At 37.4% G+C, this 21529-nt stretch overlaps 2 protein-coding genes across 3 annotated transcripts in view; one reads left to right on the top strand and one right to left on the bottom strand.

The window, feature by feature from the left end:
• The window catches only part of FBXO25 (F-box protein 25), a 33958-nt gene extending 20464 nt beyond the window's left edge, over positions 1-13494 (top strand). Inside the window, exons 6-11 of one of the 2 annotated variants that reach the window (XM_065835555.2) lie at positions 844-937; positions 1655-1839; positions 3631-3813; positions 5875-6018; positions 9811-9837; positions 12316-13494. In XM_065835555.2, the coding sequence (XP_065691627.1) occupies positions 844-937; positions 1655-1839; positions 3631-3813; positions 5875-6018; positions 9811-9837; positions 12316-12405 (723 nt within the window). In that variant the 3' untranslated portion in view covers positions 12406-13494. The remainder of the gene's footprint in view (positions 1-843; positions 938-1654; positions 1840-3630; positions 3814-5874; positions 6019-9810; positions 9838-12315) is intronic. The other variant, XM_065835556.2, reaches the window with a different exon arrangement.
• Positions 13495-16397: 2903 nt separating this feature from the next.
• TDRP (testis development related protein) overlaps positions 16398-21529 on the bottom strand; it is a 28807-nt gene continuing 23675 nt past the window's right edge. The window contains exon 3 of the mRNA XM_065835405.2: positions 16398-19592. Coding sequence (XP_065691477.1) covers positions 19247-19592 — 346 coding nt within the window. The 3' untranslated portion in view covers positions 16398-19246. The remainder of the gene's footprint in view (positions 19593-21529) is intronic.

Genomic DNA, 21529 nt, shown 5'->3' with positions numbered 1-21529 from the left:
CCATTTTTTTGTTAAAGGGGCAATGGCCTCTGTCAGCTACAAAACTGAATCTAAAATGTAAAAGCGGAGGTGTAGGAATGGAACAAGGGCTGCCAGTAGTGCCCGAAGCTTGGTGTTCGTGTGCAGCAACAACTTCATCTGTTCTGATTACTTTCCTCTAGACCATTCCCAGTGTTGTCACCACTTTTCTGTTCACAGTGGTTCCAGACAGAAATGTGTGTTCAGTTAGGAGATCTGTTAAGGGAAAGTTACTAATACAGCCTGTATACTGCTCATTGTTAGATTACTGGGGCTTCTCCTACCAGAAACCTGAATGCAAGAATAACACTTTTCATTTTTCTCCAGTTGAGGTAAAATACAGCATTTCCCCTCCCTGAGCAGAAAGTAGTGCACTTAGGCCATCACACCTTGATTTGACCCCTATGATACTTCCACTCAGAAATGAGGAGTCTGTTAGTTGGTATCAGTTCAGAGTGATGTTCCTGGCCACTGAATCTGTCAGGGGGTTTAGGACCCACCCTATTTGTGAGCCTCCAAAACAGACTCCCTCCATTGTTTCATTACAGCTTATGAAGACCATGTGTCATGTGCTGTATAAGAGAGACACACCAGTATTTGTATAGTATTTTGAAAATGTGCGTCTCTTCATGAGTTGTTCGTGTCATGCCAGTGGGAATGCCTAAGCTATCCTCGTTTGTCTTGCTTCATTTTCTGAACTCTGTAGTTATGTTTTTGCAAAATACGGTTGAAGTGATCTAAGCTATTATAGCTGAATGTATGTACTGAAAAGGTGTATTTTAAACATATTCTGTCATTTTTCTAAATTTCAATTCTTTGTCATAGCTTTTGCAGTTAATTGCAAAATCCCAGTTAACTTCACTGAGTGGTGCCGCACAGAAGAACTACTTTAACATTTTGGACAAAATTGTGCAGAAAGGTAAGACCTAAGGTTTTGTAATGTGCTTGTTCAGATTTAATTGCTGTGACTAAGCTATCAGGTTTTTTTTTGTTAGCTTTATTACCATTATTACATTCTGAGACAAAGCAGTAGCATATTTAATTAGTGAAAGGTTTCATACTTCCCATTGCATAGTCCCAATAATCAAAATAAAACAGAATAGTATCTGCTGAAACGGATTGGTGAAGTTAAATGACAATTGTATTCTATTCACAAACTATTTGTTACTATAAAATTATACTCTTTATGAAATGTGAAAGCTTTTAGATTAGTAGCGTTTTTTTAATTTGCATGATGTACTGAGATTTAAAGTACATAACTGCTTTTTTATTTTTAAAAAAGCTATTACATAATATTAAAAGCATTTTTTTCTGGTATCCACACTAAATGGAAATGTAACGCTATCAGCTTTGAATGGAAGAAATAGGATTTATAAGTAGTTGTTCAGCATTAAGTTTATTAAATGCATAGCATGAAATGTTACATCAGATTTGCCTGTGAAATTGTTCATTATTGATCTTGCACTTACGGAACAGCATTAATGAATCTCATGGTGGGAATTAGAGCAGCTATTTGCACACAAACAGTTAAGTCATAATTAGTTAATCTAAAAAAGTGTTGATTAGCTTGAGCTAACTGTATTGGCTTGGTTAACTCAGTTAACCAAAATTATATTTGGTTTGGTTTGTTTTCCAGTCATGGAAGACCAGTATAACCCACGATTAATCAAGGATCTTCTACAGGATCTGAGTTCTACTCTCTGTATACTGATTAGGGGAGTAGGAAAATCTGAGTTGGTAGGGAACGTCAATGTTTGGATTTGCCGATTGGAAACCATCCTTCTGTGGCAACAACAACTAAAAAACCTTCAGATGAACAAGGTATATTATTAAATCATACTAAAAAAGTGATTTGGGGAGGGGAATTATATTGAATGTTGGTTTATGATTTGTAAGTGAACAAAGTTTCAAATACTTCTTAAATAGTTTTAGTTGGTTTTTGGAGAAGTAATATGAAATTAATGAAATGGAATCAACTTCATTTTCTAATGTTTTAATAGCTATTTTCTAATGAGAGCTGCTACAGTGCCCGTACTACTGGCTTCTGGTAGAGATGTATGGATATAATTGTTTTTCTCACCGAAATCTCAAAATGTTTGTCTCTAGATTGTCAGATAGAGATGGAAAAATATCAATTTTTAATTCCAAAGTCAATGCTCTCCTATTGAAGAAATACAAATCTAAAGGGCATTTTAGAGGTGGATCAAGAAAACAGAAATAAAACATTTGAGTAGCAATTTTGCAGCTTTATTCATTAGCACAGTTGCTTTTCATTAGAAAAAGGCCAACGACTTCAGCATTTGGACTCTGATCATGCAGCTTCGTTCAAAGCATGTGGTGTGCGCTGTTCTGGGCTTCTACAGTGGAAACTTCTGATGATAAGCAGGCATAATTTTTTAACCTGTCTGGGTGACTCCTGGAGGAAGAAATGCTGCAAGTGGTTGCTCATAGTGAAGTCAAACAACTGCTTCATTTGTTGGCTTTCTACTATGAAACTCTGAAACTGTCCTTGCTGTGTGTGTGTTGGTATCTGAATAAAACAGCTGCTGTTGGAACAGAAAGGAGAAATGGGGAACCCAATCTCAGCAGTTTTCACATGCCAAGCAGCCACACCGCAGACAGCTTTGAGACACTGCAGTTGCTGCGTTTCCTTCCGATGCGCGGCTTCTGTCTGAGCTGCTTTATGTTGGTTGAAATAACTGATGAGAAATGTTGCATCTGTAATGCTCACGTATTCCTGAACACAGCGATAGTCCCAGAGATGTTTATAGCATGTGACGCTATAGAAAGCAGAGTCTGTAAGTGAGATGAATGGTTGTGAAAGAACCTGACATGAGCGAGAGCTTTGTCCCACCTGCCTGCGCAGGGTCCGGGTTCAGCCTGGTACAAGTTGTGCTGCAGGTTGCCCCATTCAGCAGAGGTGTGTACTCCTAATGAAAACTTCCTCAGTGCTCTGATCTGTCACCTCCTGCAGAATTCCCCATTTATGTGCGAAGGGAACTATCTCCAGACTTCAGACACGAACCTGCTGTCTTCTGCCTCTGACTGTGAAAATGTTTTAATTCTGTATTTCTGCTTGCTGGTCCTGTACTATGTTCTGTACTCTAGTTGTTTTAGGGCAAATCGACATGTGCTCTGTTTCTTAATTAAAATTGAGAAACTGTATTTATCCTACAAATGATTTTATAATTTGTTCATACTTCTATTATAGTTAGGGTTTTAGCACACTTTTCTCAAAGTTGGAATTGAATTATATCATAGTTTTCAAGACTGTATGCTCTTAAATTGGTTTCTGAGAATGAAAGTGTTTTAAAATTATTTGGAATTTAAATAAAGAATTTAGGAGATGTTTACTTTAACAGTAGGAAATCTGTAAGTTATAAAGACAGTCTGTAGCTCCTTCTGTACCTGTAGCCATTTAAGTTTTCAACAACAGCTATTAGAGACTAATAGTAGCCAATTAATCAAAGTATCACAGAACTAATCATAGATCTCACTCAATGGTTTTGTACAAACTAAACTAAGACCTGAGCTACCTCTGAAGTAAGAATCTTAATTATACCTTATACTGTCAAGTTCTTGTATTTAAAAGTCTTCAACTCTTATTTCCAGCAAGTCAACAATGGTCTTACACTTAGTGATCTTCCTCTGCATATGCTGAATAACATCTTATATAGGTTCTCTGATGGCTGGGACATTATTACTTTGGGTCAAGTGACTCCGACTTTATACATGCTCAGTGAAGACAGACAGTTGTGGAAAAAACTCTGCCAGTACCATTTTGCAGAAAAACAGGTAATAAACTATTACTTGCATAAATGTGACCCTTATCTTTTCAATATGGTGCACTAATAATGAAGTACAAACTCACTTCATATGAGATATGTGGCAGCATGCTGTAATAGTGAAAATATTCTTTCTTTTTGGACTTTGTTCATACTAAAAATTGTATTCAACATGCCTGTGAGTTTAGGATAACCATCAGGCTGTTTCCTTATATTACATTAAAAAAATATCTACCATAAGATGATTTTTTTTTTTTTTACTAGACAATCCCCAACAAGTGTGGTAGAAGATACCTCTAGTGTGTTTGTAGTTTTAGTATCTGAAGTATAATTTCTTTTACTAGCCAAAGTAGGCAGACAGATTGCTTAAACCTTTAGTGTATACGAACATTCTGGTGAAACCAAAATTGGATTTAAAAAAAAAAATAAAAAATTAAATTAAATGCTTGAGATTTTGAAAGGAACAGAAAGACAAATGACACTTTTCTGTTACTTCCTCATAAAAAGCATTAAAGTAATCTAGGAACTCCTTCAGAACTGTCTTGATTTTCTGACAGGAATATATGCTGGGTCAAAATTGGACTAGCTGAAAATAAAGGTATGAAAATAGAAGTTACCACATCAGAGCTGGAGGAAGAACTTTAAAAACCTGGCACATTCCAGACAGGAGGAAGTGAAAATACTCATTCTTAAATCTGATAAGTCGAAGTGGTACCATTTAGTTGGTGACTACCGAATTAATTATTATTATAACAGGAAAGACAGAAGTGAAGATAATTAACTTGTGTGAAGTTGACCCAAATAAGAATTTTGGTGAGATGAAAGGATCTATTCATAGAGAATACAGACAGGCATAGGCAAACTGAAAAAATCTGCCGTCAAAGGCAGCTCAGGAGAATGTGAGGTGAAGTTGTGAGGAGAGGTTTAAGTTTAATGTAGCAGTCAAAGGTATTTTGAGAGTAGATGAGGTAAGCCCTACTGAACAGTGACAAAACTGGCTGGAGTGGAAGCTGTTACACTGAGGTAAAGCTGGGAAAAAATCGCTTAAGTAATTCAGTAGAATTAGCCAGCCCTGTGCCTTACGCGGGACACTTCTACACAGTGTTCCCAATGCGTTCCTAAATGTTCACATTAAGTTTCTGATAGAGTTTTTAATGATAGAAATATAATTATTTGTTTTCCAATATTAAATTCTGCTTTTTCTGTTTAAAAGTGTACTACCTTAATAAGCTCCAGAGACACGTTAGGTTGTTTTTCCTGCCCTCTGCAGTGTCTTTGAACCATTGAAATAACCACAAAAACATACGCGCTATCTGAAGAGCACTTTTAGAAAAAATGAGAACTCTACACAGGGAAGCTATTATGAAATGAAGTGTAGCTGAAATCACAGAGGCAGGGCTATTCTCCCCATCTAGGAGTTGTGTTCTGAATGAAGAAAGCCCTCAATGTATTAGCATTAATCCACACTCAGTGGAACAAGAAGTCTTTTACAAGTACATACTTAATAAACCTTGGCTGTGTGTTAAGCTGGGAGAAATAGCCACTTTGCACCAGCTAATCTTTACATAAAGATTATATCCTCAAGAAGTAAATCAATCACTGATTATTGCAATCCTTCGAAAAAGATCATAAGTAAATATGAAAAATAATGTATATGCTTTTAAAATGAAAGAAAAAAGCTTTATTTAAATCCATAGTTACTGTCGTAACAGAAAACCACTATTTGTAATGCACAATCATTTTTAATCTTATTTCTGAGTGTTGTGAAGTTTAAGTATAAAATGAAGTACTTATGGCTCTAAATATTATTTTTATGTGGTTATTGACTATAATTAGAATAATTTCAAGACAGGAGTTGGATCAGCTGTGTATGGCCTACTTTTTCTTGGCAAACGTGTACTCTCCTATTTTTAGTGTTTTACCTTTCTTGTGGCTAGATCTCTCACTGCTTTTCAGAGATGTGTGATGTCAGATTATTGACTTGAAAGAATTCCAGTTACAGAACTTCAGTTTAACTACCATTTTATTTTCCAGTCCTTTACCTGATTTTATATTATAATTTTATGTCCAGTTTTGTAGGCATTTGATTCTGTCAAAGGAAGGTCACATTGACTGGAAGCTGATGTACTTTACACTTCAGAAATACTACCCAATAAAGGAACAGTACGGGGACACCTTGCATTTCTGTCGACACTGTAGTATTCTCTTTTGGAAGGTAAGAGCTTTGAAAGAGAAAATCAGAAATAAGTTCAAACAGCTACTGCTGATTGTCTGAAAGGAAAAATATTAAGATCATATTGTCAGATTTCTCACGTGAAATGTGATTGAACAACAAATATCAAACTTTTAAATCACAAAACTTCCACATATATAAAACTTCAGTATTACATTCCAAAGTTGTTCTTTATCTACTATTCATGTCTCTTGATACCTGATAACCTCAATGCTTAGAATTGCAAGGAAAAATGTGATGTAGAAAGCATTGCACTCTGTGTCTTTTTGTATCTCTTTAGTCTTATGCAAAGTGGTTAGCAACTTGTATGAAGCTGGCCATTTTGACATCCCTTTTCTACTGGTGGCATGGCAATCAGTATGTTTCTAATGAGAACTGAGTACTATAGCATTCCTGTCACATGGGTGTAGAACTTTGTATTTTTTTTTAGAATTGCTTCCATCCCATACAAAGTTCGGAGGGGTGTTTGAAGCTTCATTCAGAATTCATTTTATGTTGATTCTGATATTTACCATGAAGCGTATTCTGCCTTACAGGACAACTTTAACTTTTGTGGAGTGTTCTCATGTTTAACTCATGCATGAGCACATAGTCCTACTTCTACTTTTTGTTGCACCATAATCTAGCCTTGTAGTTAGTGAGGTGTCTTTTAATTTTGCAGCTCAAAGCCCAGGTATTGGTCATGTTAAGGAGACAGCAAGAGCACAAAATATTTGAGAAATATTGCAAAATAATCATATTCTAATTCACAGAAATAAGTTTCTCTTGTGTCCCTTTTCTGTAATTTTGAATGTCAGTGTGAGGCTTTTTTATTTTCTGTAGAACACTCAAGGCAGTTTAACAGGGTAAGCTAGCTTTCAAAGTAGCATGTTCCTGAATTATGTCATCTTGAAGTTGTGTATGTGTCCTTGATACCACAGGAGCCTTTCTAGGCACTAATGTTTTGCTAAATTAATAGTAGGAAAGCAGGTAGTCAGAATTGGTTTCTGCTATGAGAAGTCTGGGCATTTGCTGACCAGCCTGTGTCAAGAGAGACATTACAGTGCGATTGGTGTCCATCATGTTGCTCAGGATGTAGGGTGAAGTTTTCTCTTTGAAAGTGGAAATGTTAAAGGTGAGCACACAGCATGCATGCAGGTGGGCATTTTTGGTATTGGATTTGTTTGGATTGTTTGATTAATGCTTTCTAAAGTAAAATTGTCTCATTCTGATTTTAGTATAATTGAAAGTATACTACTTTAATATTAGGAATAACTAAAATGTGTTTGGAATTAAACGTGTAACTTTGGAGATCATGTGTGTCAGTAAGAAGCAGTGAACCTGTAACTTACACTCAACATAGTAACTTATGAAGGGACTTTGCTTGGATTGATGAGCAGTACCCACATGATCACCATTGCAGTACTGACTGCCTCCTCCTGGAGATTTGGGCAGTTTGTGGGGATGGTGTGGTTATAGATGCACTAAAATTTGGCAGCAGCGGTTTGCGATTGGCTGTTTTAACTAGAGCATGGTCAGCAGGTTGAGGAAGGTGATTATCCCTTTTCACTTGGCACTCATCAGGGACACCGCATCCAGCCTCAATACAAAAAAAGATACTGATAAACTGGGTCGTGTTCAAGTGAGGACCAAATAATCAGGGAGGCTTGAGGACTTGTCCTGTGAGCTTGAAGACCTGGTCTGTGAGGAGAGTCTGGGAAAGACTCCTTCAGAGGAACACCAGAGCCTGCTGTGAGGAGAGCCAAGTAAGGGAGTGGTTTGACTGTAGAGCTTGTGCGGTTTCCATCCTTCATTTTCAAGGCCTGACTGGGTGGAGCTCAGAGCAACGTGGTCTGATCTCACAGCTCACCCGCTTTGAGCAGAGGGCTGGACTGGAGACCTGAGGTGCTGCCAAACCTGATCATTCTGCAAGCCTGCACTGCAGTTTTCCTTCTGTAGGTCTTGGAAGCTAGGCCTTTGCCCTGTCTTGAAATAAATATTTGATCAGCTGAAATAGATTATCAAACAAATTTATTTCAGCACAACTGGCATCCTTATTGTCAGGACACCAGTCTGAAAAACAGTCCCTCTGTTTATAGGGTAACGTCAGTAAAGTAGTGCTAGTCTCTTTGAGTTATACAGAGGAACAGTAGTTCTGATTTTTCAGGCATTTGTTTCTATACCATTTCTCAAGCTTTCTAAAAAGAGATGAGAAACAAAGCAGAGGGCAGGAGGGTACTCCGTTAGTTCTAGAAAATTTCTGTGCTAGGTGAAAATATTTCTTAAACGGAAAGAACTTTTATTAGGCTTTGTCAATTCATTCAAGCCTCAGTATCATACTTGATTAGACAGATTATTAAGTTAGATATGTATATGAGTGGTTAACATATAATTATATCTATTAATATAATGTACAGATTTTTTTCCCAACTGAATCTTTTACTCTGCCTGATTCCATTGAGCATATGGGGGTTGGGATCAAAACCGAACTTCAGAAGAGAAATCACAGTACTTTACAGAAGAAGAGTACCAAGTGTTTGCATCTGGAAGCAAAGGGAAGCACTGGATTCTTCAGATAGCTTATAATACATAAAAACTTAGTTTCTTCTTTTAATGGTACACTACCAAAATCAGCAAGCTTTTGCTTTCAAGGGCATTCAGAAGAACTTCAGGCAGTGAGCTGAACACTTCTTGGTGTTGCACCTCTGGGCTTGTGTGTTTTGGGTTGTATTTTTTTCTTCCACTCATGCAAGAACGAAGCTGAACATTGGAATAGTTACAGAGGAACAAGTATTTAAGTGACCAGGGTATGAAGATGACTAAGCAGAGGTTAATTTCTTTTACCTTAACTGTGTTTAAGCTATTAAGGAATGTGACTGATATTCTTAAATACTTCTCAGAGAAAGAGAAGGGATGAATAAACATGAGACTACTTAAGGAAATTATTTAAGCTAAGGGACAGCCTTGATGCAAATACATTGTAGAAACTAGTTGTGAGTAAACTTATTCTGAGTTAAGAGTTTCTAAGAACCAAAGCAGTGAGGTTCTGAAATAGCCACAAAGCACAGGCTTAGCTAGTGATGAGAAGATTCTTAATAAGTTTATGAAATTGATAATATAATGTAATTGCTGGCAACATGGAAGCTACACACAGGAAATTCTTTGTCCTGCATTTTGTGTCCTTTTAAAGAAGGTCTTCCAAAATAAGAGACTGATGGCCACTGAACTGAATTAGCAAACAGTAGAAGTAGGGAAATGACTTTTCAATGTGCTGTAATTATCTTGGCGTTACTTTTAAGAAGTCTTTAAGAGCTTCCAAGAAGTGGCATTTGTATTCCTATATTTGTTTAAAACCTGTGACCATCGTAATGTTGAATACAAGGAGACTCCTAAATGTGCTGTAGGAAGTACAGTGATATAATAGAACATCTTGTACTCTGCTGTGTTAAAGAAGGGAGTGACTGTAAGGAACTCTCTATATCAAATGAACATATTTGAGAAGTATCTTGATTTGTCCATGATGAAAATGAGCAAAATCTGTAATTCCAGTAGCGTCTTTCAGTATCCAGGGCTTTATGCAAAACAGTATAATTCTTTTGCATAAGTTAAATGCTTCACACTTGGCTTTAGTCTTGGGGCATGTGCTGGTTTTTGTTCTCCAGCTGCTTGTGATTTGTCAGGAGAATAAAAGACTATTTTTCTGAATGGCTCATGAAGCTCAGCTTCAGTAAACCTTAACTCTGCTTCTTTTACTTTATGGCTCTTCTTCCTGCTCCCTTCTTCACGATCCCAAAGGACTACCACCTTGCTTTGTTACTCAAGGTATTGCCTGTGTGTTTCCATTGCTGACTGTTCTGTAATGTCAAAGTGAATAAGAGATTAATTTCTAATTGTTTGACACTCTTTGTGGGTTTTTTTGTTTTAGTGTTTTTTCGTGTTTCCCTGCATCAGTTTCGCAGCAGGAATACTTTGTTCCTTGTTTCCTATTAGATAAGGTAGCTGTGACTTTCCATCTTAGCTTTTCATCAGGTTTGCTTTTTTTTTGTCATATTCCCTGTTAATGCCATTTAAACTAATACCATAATTCAGCTTCTAATGAACATAGCAGGTGCATGATGTCAGTGAGATGAGTGAATTTTGCTTAGAAATGGGTTTCTCTGCACTCAGTGTTAGCAACTGTTTTGGCACTCCTTAATGTATTTAATTCAGTACTTAAATATGAAAACAGTAACATGAAGCTCGGATAACTTTCTTTAATGTAAAGGTACTAAAACTGATTTTTTTTTTAACTCCACTTGGAATGCTTTAGTCATACATATTGTTACGCAAGTCTCTCTGAAAAGAAATTCCCAAAACAGGGGTGACTTGAGAGAGTGGAAGGAGGCAATTAAAATGTTGTTTTCTAAATGAAGAAATGGTGGAAATAATTATACAGAAAAGGACTGTAGTTCCGAAGTTGTTATGGGAGCTTCTTAATTTCCAGTTATGATAAAATTTGAGGAGGAAAACTACTGCATTTGCCAGTAAACACTCCTCCTAGTGAATTATCATGTTAATTTAAAAGAATTCTGGTTTAGCTATAAGTAGCTACATTGAAAATAAGTATGATTTGAACACCATATTAAATGGCATTTTGAGCAAAATGCCTTTTTCTTGGAAGGAGGAATACTAATAATTACAGGAAAGTTATGATTCTTCTTTTCAATCCTCACCACTTTCCCCTCCCTGTAAAATTGCTGGGGTTTTTTTGTTTTAATACCTAAAAACCCCAAGAACTGATCTTAATGACATTTTTATTGGACCTGTAATTCCTGACTGAGCGGAGCTTTCAAAAGCGTTTTTAGGATGATGTGCGGAGCAAAGCAGATAGCATGGTACAAATTCTGTCTAAAATATTTAGGAGTATAAAAAAGCACTAAAAGGGGATAAACCAGAGCTTTCTTCCCCAGAATCCTTAATTCTAATAGCGTGTTTTCCTGGAAATGGAAAGTAATGATATGACACTTACATGGGTATGGAAGATAAGTTCATGAGACTGTTCATTAGCAACCACCTTTGAGAGTGGTTTCTGCTGAGGTGTATCCATCTCTTCCTTCCAAGTGTCATCTCAAGATGAAGGTGTCAGGTGGTCTTAGTCTCCTGTTTTCTCATCTGCAGCTTACAGGCAGCTCTACCTGGGCTCTGATCTATTTGTCTCTTTTTTTTGTTCATGTTTGTTTGGGTGTGAAAGGGCAGGTGGCACCTTTGACAGCACTTTTCTCAGTTGGAAACTGACATAAGGAAAGTGTTGTTGCCTTATATGATTAATTCATCAGCACTGGTGGAAAGGGAGAGAAACCCCTTAAGACCTGGGGAGGATGGTTTCTGAGCTTTAAAACAATGTTGATCCCTTAAGGTGTTTAACCTCTTCATTAAACTGTCTGGGACTTTCTCCTTATTACACCTCTAGGATTTCCTTCCTTTAGAAGGTTCTAATGAGGCGCAAAACTGAACTTTTCATTTGAAGAGAAATTTGAGTCCTAAATAATCAGACAATTGTGCTGAGTTCAAGTTTCTGTAATATTAAAGCAAGCACCGCAGGCTTAGTGAACTTGTAATGACAGAGTCTTTCCATTCTGGCTTCTGTATTCTGTATTCCTAACCTGCCTGGGTGCTAACTTGTGTTATAAGGCCATGCTTTCAGGTGGGGAAAATGTAGGAGTAAAAGAGGAGAAAAAGATCTGAGGTGGAGGGAACAAGCAAGGTAGAAAAACTGGTATGGCTGGGACTGCAGCCATGCTGTTCAGGTTTCTTTGGGAAGTGTCTGCTGCCCTTCAGCTTGAAAGCAAGGAGCTTATTTTTCCCCCTGAAGTAGTAGTTGATTTCAGATTTTCATACAACAGAAAATGTAGGTTCAGAAAAGCGGTGGCTTTTCTTTGTTTTTAGTTACTAAAAAATAATGGATAAGGAATATGGAATTTTTTCAAGAGCTCTGACTCAGGTCTTGGTTTGGGTAGGAACAAGGGGTGGGTGTCTAGGGGTGTGTTTTGTTGGGGTTTTTTTCTCTAAAATGTACTACCCCAGTCAAACAGGAAGGGCCTATTTTCTTAACAACTTAATCTAGAATGCTTAAAGAGAAATAATGAATTCTTTAAAAGAGCAAGTGCCTATCAGTTTGTTTAGAGTGGAAATAGTTGCATGTGCCTATCTGTCAATTTTTGCTTTTGGTTTTGGTTGGGTTTTGTTTCTTAAATTGGGAGTGGGGGGATATTGTGGGTATGGAAAGATAATTTACTTTTCTTTTTGTCCTTCATTTTTCAGGATACAGGACACCCCTGCACAGCCAGTGATCCAAACACCTGTCTCATGCCAGTATCTCCTCAGCATTTCATTGATCTCTTCAAGTTTTGAGATGTTCAGTAGCTGTTTGTGGCCATTTTTGTGAAGAGTCAGGCAGGATATGTTATGCTTTTTGTGCAATATATTTAAGTGTAGAGTTTTGTTGTAATTTAAAGAAGATATGTGGGAGATTATCAGACAGGCTTATTTGATGTGGTGTTGATGTGCAGAAAAGAGCTGAGGAGGAGAAGACACATAAAGAAAATTTCTTTGTCAGGAAATCTGAAGCGGACTTCTTTTCAAGTCCAAGACAGACCATTTTAATCTCAACTTTATTCTTTTGACGCCTTAATAGTTGGTTAAAATTATGTGGGCGAGTTTTGAAAATTTCATGGAAGAGTTAAACTGCTCTTACAGGGACCAAAGAAAGGGTTTTTTGTTAATCCTTCTTTCTTTAAGCCACTCTTTTCCAAACACCTCCATATATAATTTACACTATTATAAAGAACAGACCAATATTCTCTTGGACTCTTAATGCAGCAGTTACCAAGATGGCATTGTGAGCTAGTGAATAAAATACAGCTGTGGTTGCATCTGCTGCTCAACCTATGAAGGAAGTCAACTGATCTTTTTATATACATTATGCAAAAATATTTTTCTTAAGGACTTCATTAAACATATAACCTATCTCGGCACACTCTGCATAACTCAAGAAACAAGTCTGGGGCTACTGGAAAGTGATTGGTTTTGGCTTTTTTTATGGTAGCTACAGCCTTCATTTATGCTGCTTGGTATGTCTACAAATGCAACTGCATTAATTCATCTTCTAAGAAGAAGACACTATTGAAAGTTAACAAGAATGGAGTTGCTTGTTTCTAGGCTGGTACTGGGGCAGGACATCAATTCTGCCACCTGAGGTTCTAACCTGGCAAGGCTTTACAGGCTCTGGGAAACACTGAAAGGCAGTCTGAGCTGAAACACCATCAGCCAAGTTTGGCAGATGATAAACTCTCCAGGAAGCTATTTTCTTCTGTCCTGTAGAACAAAATTCATTTCTTGGCTTAGGCAGGTAAAGGAAAAATTAGGGAAGTTTTGGGTTTGTCAGTGAAATTTAATAAATATGTAATGTACAGAAAAATAAATCATGTACTATATTCTGCACTTGCTTGTTCTGAATCTAGTTTTGTACAGTGTAATAAATCATGGTTTTATCTATTATTCCCAGAAGTATCTCATGCATAGAGATGAATGCCTTTGAATTTTCTAAGATCTTTCTATAACCTGTTCTTTGTAGCAATTGGTAATGCAATGAGCAGCATACAGGCAGACAAGTGACATTGCTTTACAGTAACTGATTGTATTAGCACTTTTTTAGTAGAAGAGCTGGACTGTTAACTGGCTGTACAAGAAGAGGAGAATATTTCTTTGGGAGACTCAAACTTCAGTAATTCATCCCATCTTGCTGAAAGCTGACCATGTGCAGCCTTCTGAGTCCCTGGTTAAAGGTTCTGTTGCCTGCACTTCTACATTTTTGATCAATGAAGTCTAATTTATAGGCATACTAGTATGGAACAGATCTGGAGAAGTGCTTGCTGTGAGTTATGCAACAGCAGACTTAAAGGCATCCAGAACTTCCATTTTTGTCCCTGTGCACAGGGGCTGTTCTTTCCAATTGCTATTGAGTGGGGTAACCAAGGAAAAACACCAGGCAAAAGGACTAGTTGCTGGGTTAGTTCTGATTCTCTAACATGAAAACCCAGCCATGCTATACAGACAGGAGACATGCCAGTTTATAGAATGAAAAAAAGAGCAAGTGGCTTATTTTCAAAATTAGAGACTTAAATATTTAATGTGCAGCATTGCTGTATCTGTACCATGACTTGTGCTAATCTTGTGCTCCATCCTATCATACAATAGTTTACTTCCTCGTGGGAAATGATGTTTGACTTGTTTTCCTTTGTTTGTCCTGTCAAATGCTGGTTGCCAAGTTTCTGTCCGAATGTTCAAAAGAAACTGTTTACAGGCATTAAACAGAAAGCAACTCTGCCTAGAAGTGGGTGTCTGTCATGACAGAAACAGCAAAGATGGGGTCTTTATGAGGAGGTTTTTGCATATGTGACCAAGAACTAAGCTAATAGGGAACAAGTACAAAAATAAAAGCACAGAATAATTAATTATCTTGCATTTAAGAAAGCTTTAGCACCAAAAAAGTGATAATATACAAAGACTCCAATACCAGAAGCATTTAGCTGTGTAACCTGGTTGTAAGAATCCTGGACAAACAAGATGTTCAGCCAACAGCATTTGGGGCTTTCAAGGAAAGCTGTAGAAGACAAGACAGGCCAGGAGACATTGCTGAATTCAAGGAATGGTTCTGTATCAAATCTGAACTGGTTTACTGTACAACCTCAAATAATTAAACCAGCAAATTCTTTGAAAAAAATATTTAAACTCAACTGTTCGGAGAGTCTTCTCAGTACAAGGGGTTAGAGCAACTAAAAAGTAAAATATTACATGATTGTTTTCAGTAGCAGACAAACTACTCTTAGAAAATACAGCTGTGTGGTGTTCTTTGAGGAGAGTAAGGCTTTTTCTTTTCCAACAGCAAACTCACAATTCAACAGGTGTTATGAAGTTTTCGCTGATGTTATTTGGGGCTCAAGAACACAGAAATTTAAGTGCTTTTACCAGATTATTACAGACTTAAAAAGAATATTGTAGCTTTCTTGTGCCTTTACAGAAGTACTGAACACAGAATAGGAAAACTTTCTTTCCAAATACAGAGCAGGTGTTTCTTCATTTATTATCAGTAATAAAAGCTGGTCAATATTATATGAAAGCCCATCTTCTCTTTACACTTTGCTTACTATTATGTATTTCATTTTTTTATTATTTATATCCCTATTTTCTGATTGTTTCCATAGTCTCCATTACTTTGTAACTATAGAAAAAGCATTTTTTCCTGCATTATGCTACAATGCAACTCTCTCATTTCAATTTCTAAACTGGCAAGAAATTTTTGAGAGACAGACATGTAATGATACACACCTTTGCAAACTATTACCAGTGACTAAGCCTTTTCCAAAATTATTTTTCCTCTTCATACTGCTGGTTTCATTTCCTGGATCCTTGCACATCATAAACCAATTAGCAGGCACTTATGGGAAAAAAAAAAAAATCAGTAAGAGCAGTTTAAGTATGCAAGAAACAGCTAAATTACATGTGCATTAATGTCCTTTTCAGACTGTACAGAGACAGGACATACAGTTTTATCATCTATATTCATATATATTAACAAGCATTTTAAAAAGTTTTGGAAATCGAGGTAGATGCCAAGTTGAATTCACCTGGGCTGTGGGAACAACTCTGCTCAAAGTCTGGCAGGGTCCTTGGCTACCCAGGGTCTACAAACACTGGTCCCTGCGCTCAGATGTGCACCTGACCCCCTGGGCTATAGTGAGAGGCGTCTCAATGTCAGTTTTCTTCAGTTGTATGAATGAAATTTTCTGTTTCAGCCGGTTCACACAGTCTGGTAAGAAGCATTTTGTGTAAATCTTCCCCGCTAAGCCCATACAGACACCAACAAAGCCAGCAGACCAGGGTGGGAGAATGAGGAGTGACAATGCGCTCCTGTCTCGATCTGATCTACCGGTAACAGCGGCTGCATCTCCTTTGTGCCACAGCCCAGGGCGCAGGTCTCACCTCATTCTGGGGCCACTGTACGCAAAAGGATTCCTGCTCCTCCCGTTTACATGAGGCTGGTGAAATCTGCAGGGAAAGAATGCTGCTTTGCCCAAGCTTTCATAACAGTCAATAAATTCTTTAAAAAGTGCTTAAACCAATAAAATGTTTGCAGTTTGTCAAAACCAATGAATTCTTCCTACTGTGAAAGCAATGGGTGATGCTCTAAATCCAGGATACAGCAGCTTCTGAGACAGCCTGATTCACTGAGTGTGGACAAACACAGCTCTCACTTCCTTGGCATGCTGCAAGTAACTTCCACACACATGAAAACAAATTCATGTGATAAATACAGTGTGACCAAAAAAAAAAAGAATAAGGCATTTCAGTTTAAACTAAATCTTTATTCATATGGAAAATACTATTTTTCTTTTTGCAAATGATGCTAATAAATAAAAATACTCAGAAAGAACTTTGCTTAGAGTTGAGTGACTAGTTACAGCCACATGAAGCTTTTAATTCCCGTTAAAACCACGCCAACAATCATGCAGATTGGCTACGAGAAAGCAATATAAACTATATTTTATTTTGTGCAATCTTATCATACAATCTCAATGCTACCTTCTTCTAAACCATTTCACATAGATTGAAATGCGATTTCAAAACAAATATTAAGGGACATATTCTACACTTATTCCACATATGCAGCTGTGTATAGCTTGAGCCAATGAATGTATAATGTATTAATCAACTAAAGAAAGTAAAGAGGACCCCGTTCTGAAAATTCAGACAAGTTTATAAACATAAGAGAAGAAACGCTCACACCAGTGAGTTCTCGAAAGACAAATACATTATTAAAGCATAACAATAACTTATATTAAATTTAATAATGGTCATCCTTACAACAGTTATTTCTGAGGAAACACCATTTAAAAAGCACACCAAAACTTTCATCACTAGGAGCTAAACCTTAAGTTTACATATCTCAATTTCCCGCTCGGATGCAATTTTGTTGTGAGCACATTCGTTATCATACATTTAAAAATGAACTGAAAGATGCTGCAGTTAAGCTGTGCATCAAACACATCATCAAGGTGAGAAACAGGCACTTGACAGTATAATGTGCAAGGCAAAACCTTTACTGGTCACAGTATAAACAGTTTCTTCAGGAGGGAAATTAAAAGTTCTCAGCCCATCTTTGAGAGAAAAATATTGAGGGCTGCCAGCAGATCTTTTTCCATCTTTTAGGTCTGCACCAACAACCAAACTAAATACTAGCTCATGCCTCAGAGGGTATTCCATAAACTATAAAATGCAGCATACTTTACCCAAGAATACTTATTCTTTCCTATAATTAACCTCAGCAGATGTACTTGCCAAAGGCAAATACAGAGTTTACTCACAGACTAAATGATGCAATGTAACTGCTAACCCTTTCTCCTCTGTTAGTATGTTTAAATATATAAATTTTACAAATACATTTGCCAGTTACAAGATCCTGTTTTGTAGCACAAAACGCTGATGTTCTTTTATATAAATTTAAGAACAATGTCTTTTAACATCCTATTAAAACAGGAAAAATAAACAAACCCCAAACCATTTTGCTACAGTTTCCCTCCAGGCACATCTCAACAGGAATCTGAAAAATAGCTATGCAAGAACTGTAGGTTGGAAAACTACACATGTATTGGAAGAGAGAGGAGAAAGAGAGAGCTAAGGAAGGAGCAGAGTGGCAGGAACAGAAACAAGGTTCAAGCTTAGAAGAAAATGGCATGCATCCCTTTTTGCCAGCACAAGCTTCCTGCAAGAATATGTTTACAAGATGTCCATTATACAAAGGTAAATGCTTTCTTGTAAAAACACACTGATTTTCTCTGAAATGCTGACTTGATCTTCTGAGTGTACTGGCCATATTGCTAGGCAGTCACCAGGTTTTCAGTTCTGTTCTACCAGTTTAGCAATCAGGAGAGAAAATGTCTTTTTTATGAAACTTTTGGTTTGGTTTTTTTTCCATGAATGTTAAAGTAGTATTTATATAGGTCGTATAAACAAAATAGAAACCAACTTTGGATCTGACATAGGCCACAATGCTAATGAGAGACAATATGTTAGAAAGAGGCACTTTTAGTGTTCTTACATACATTTCAAATCTCAACTTTAACACTTCACCTTCCTTTACCAAAAATTAAAATATCACTAGCTAACAAGACAGAGCTTTATAACAAAAATTCTTCAGAAGTTGTGTGCATGCACATACCTGCAATGGCTCAATTACTCAGTTATCCTGAAAATGCCAGAGTATAATTCAATCACTGCTTGCAGGGCAGGGGCAGGAGGAACAACACATACAAAACAAAGCAGCTGTAGAACAAGGATCAGCTATTGTGAAAATGAAAACATACGCCCTTCCATAAGAAGCAACTTAGAGGAATAAGATTCAGGACTACAGATACTGAATATCCAGATGATCTTGTTCTCTACTCACTGCTGCTTTCCAAATAGTCGATCATTTGTATTGTTCGCATAACATGCACCTTAAAAACTGAGCAGCTTAGCTTTGTCAAACAACACTCCATATAAAAAAACAAACAACCAAACAAACTCTGGAAGACCCATTTGACCTGACTATTGATGAAGTTCCTGTGATGGAAGGAATCACATTACCGTAGTATTTTCCCATTTCTTACACAGTATAGCACATTGTGACAGTTGAGCATCTTGTGTGCACAAGCTGAAGCATATGCTGAGGCTGAATATTTGGAAAACAGTCTACCAAGTACAGGCATTCTCCCTGCAAGCAACAGATCAGTATTCTTAATTAAAAAGGGTCAGCATCAAAACTAAGATTTTGAGTGACCCTCACATACCAGGAAACAGGACCTCAAGCCTAGTGGAAGTTCCTACGTAAGGCAGCCAACTTTACAACCAGTGTATACATTCACTAAGGAATTACATTTTTTGGTAAAACCAACAACCCAACATACTTCAGAGTCTGAATGTGAAATATAGGCACAAAATAGATTCTCTGCTTTTTCTTCTGTGTGGAAAACATAGCTATTTAACAATGTAATAAGAAAATGTACTATCAGGTGAGCAAAAATTTTTAACAATCTGAATAAAACAAAGTACTGTATAAAGGTGCAATATTGAGCAATTTGATTTTGGTTTAAACATACGAATAAATCATGGAACCTTTCTCTTCTTATCTATGAAGCATTTCACATTACCAGAATCATTCTAGTTCTTCCCAGTTGTCAGTAAGGTTACCTTTGCTTTGACGTCTGATACTAACCAGCTTTCCAGCTGATTTGATACTCCACCTGGAACTGTTTCCTGAGCTCGCCAGGTTTGTGTATTTTGTGGAGCCTTTGGTTTCATCTTCCCAGCCTGACCAGGCTGTATAGTCACTTAAAGCAGTGGCTGCATCACTGGTAGAGTCAGCAGCAGTAACCTGCGGTGGTTCCCATCCCTCCATCTCGTCTGGTTTCCTAGACTGGACGTTCTGCTTTATCACCAAACTGTCCCAAAAACCTGGCTTCTTTTCAGACTTCATCTCTTCCTTTAACTTGAGGTTTGTTCTAGCAAATAACAATGATGAGGTGATTAATTTCTTAATTTAACAATGCATGGAATAATTATTAATAAACATTCAATTAGTTTATTATTTTTTTGTAGTAAGGAACACTGGTGAGTCATCAGCCTATGACAGCACATCCATTACTGTCAACTTCAGGGAAAACACCCTCGTATACATGTGAGCCTAAACATGGTAGAATATTGCAGTGGTAAATCAGAAGTGAACTGAGTGTGGTCATTTCCTATTAGAAAAGACTTTGCACTCCTCCCCACCCCCCATGAATTACACAGAACTGCCTTTGGAAACGTATGAAGCGTTTTAGCATGTATTAGAACCCTTTAGGACTTCAACAAAAACAAACAAACAAACAAACAAAAACAAACAAAAAAACCCCACAGAGCCAGGATAGTAGAAAGAATATGAAAATGTTTTGTCTACCACCAGCTTTTAACAATCACTATGTTTCTCAGGTTCACATACCTGTTATCACATTGCCAGCTAAACTTTATACCCTCATATATTTGATGTACACAGTACTTGGACTTAAAAGATACAGTGTTTTTATCATAAACATAGGCACAATGTTTTGAAAATGGCTGTTTGGTATTTCTGCTAGGAACTCCCAAAATTCCCTTATCAAAACCATGAAAAAACAACCTTTGCTGTAATTTCTCTCTCAAAGAGACATTTGAAAGGCTACTCATATTATTATTTTTTTATCCGATTAAGACTCTTCAATATGAATTATTTCACAATCACAGTGTGGAGTATTTAAAATACAGAATGTCAAATATATCTGCACAGGTTTACATACAGGGTCAGATATGTAATCAAATGATGGACCACAAGGAAAGGCTGAATACCAGTGGTGAAACAAGGAACCTTCGGGGTTCAGTGAGCTAAGTAGCAAATTGAAATCTCCTAGCAGCATACAAATTCCTCAGCCACAAATAAAACCACCAGTGAAATGTTTAAAATATTTCTCTTAAAAGAGCTTTTTTCCCATTAATGAAAGCTTGACTCTATCATATTTAAGTAGTGGACCAAACCAATACCTTCAAAAGGGTTTTTCCTTTACTGAAGTTTGGATTTACAATAATTCAGAATTTTCATCTTGCTAAAGCCAATCACGGACTCCACCACAGACTGTGATTCTGGGATCTCAGCACCACCCATAAAATTGTACAGGGGCAGGAGGGAACTCTGGGGAAGTTTTACTGAACAGATTCAAATGGAAATGGGAATATATGTATTTAGATTCTAAAACCATTTTCACACACACACACCCTACATGCACATGTATAGTCTTGTATACTGAAATATATGTATTTCAAAGTAAACTGGAAACAAAACATAATACAGAAAGTCTTATCAAAGCTACTATTTGGCTGGAACAGCTATACTGACAGGTGGCACATTTTTTCCTGTGTGTAACCAAGGCAGTCAGGTAGCACACGCAGGTGAAGCCTACAAATACTTGGAACAGAAAAACAGTCTGTCCTGGGGAGGAGTAACCCCAGACACCAGTACAGGTTGGGGGCTGACTGGCTGGAAAGTAGCTCTGCAGAGAAGGACTTGGGAGTCCTGGCTGGCAACAGGCCAGCAATGTGCCCTTGTGGCCAAGAGGGTCAGTGGTGTGACCAGCAGGTTGAAGGAGGTTCTCCTCCCCCTCTGTTCTGCCCTGGTGAGGCCGCATCTGGAATACTGCGTCCAGTTCTGGGCTCTCCAGTTTAAGAAGGACAAGGAATTACTTGAGGGAGTCCAGCGGTGGGCTAAGAAGATGATTGGGGGTCTGGAGCATCTTTCTTATGATGAAAGACTGAGAGAACTGGGTCTGTTCAGCCTGGAGAAGAGAAGGCTGAGAGGGGATCTTATCAATGTTTATAAATATCTCACGGGTGGGTGTCAAGAGGATGGGACCAGACTCCCTTCAGTGGT

Source organism: Patagioenas fasciata, chromosome 3, assembly GCF_037038585.1.
Source record: "Patagioenas fasciata isolate bPatFas1 chromosome 3, bPatFas1.hap1, whole genome shotgun sequence".
Lineage (NCBI taxonomy): Eukaryota > Metazoa > Chordata > Aves > Columbiformes > Columbidae > Patagioenas > Patagioenas fasciata.
This window is presented reverse-complemented; position numbering and strand designations above follow the sequence as displayed.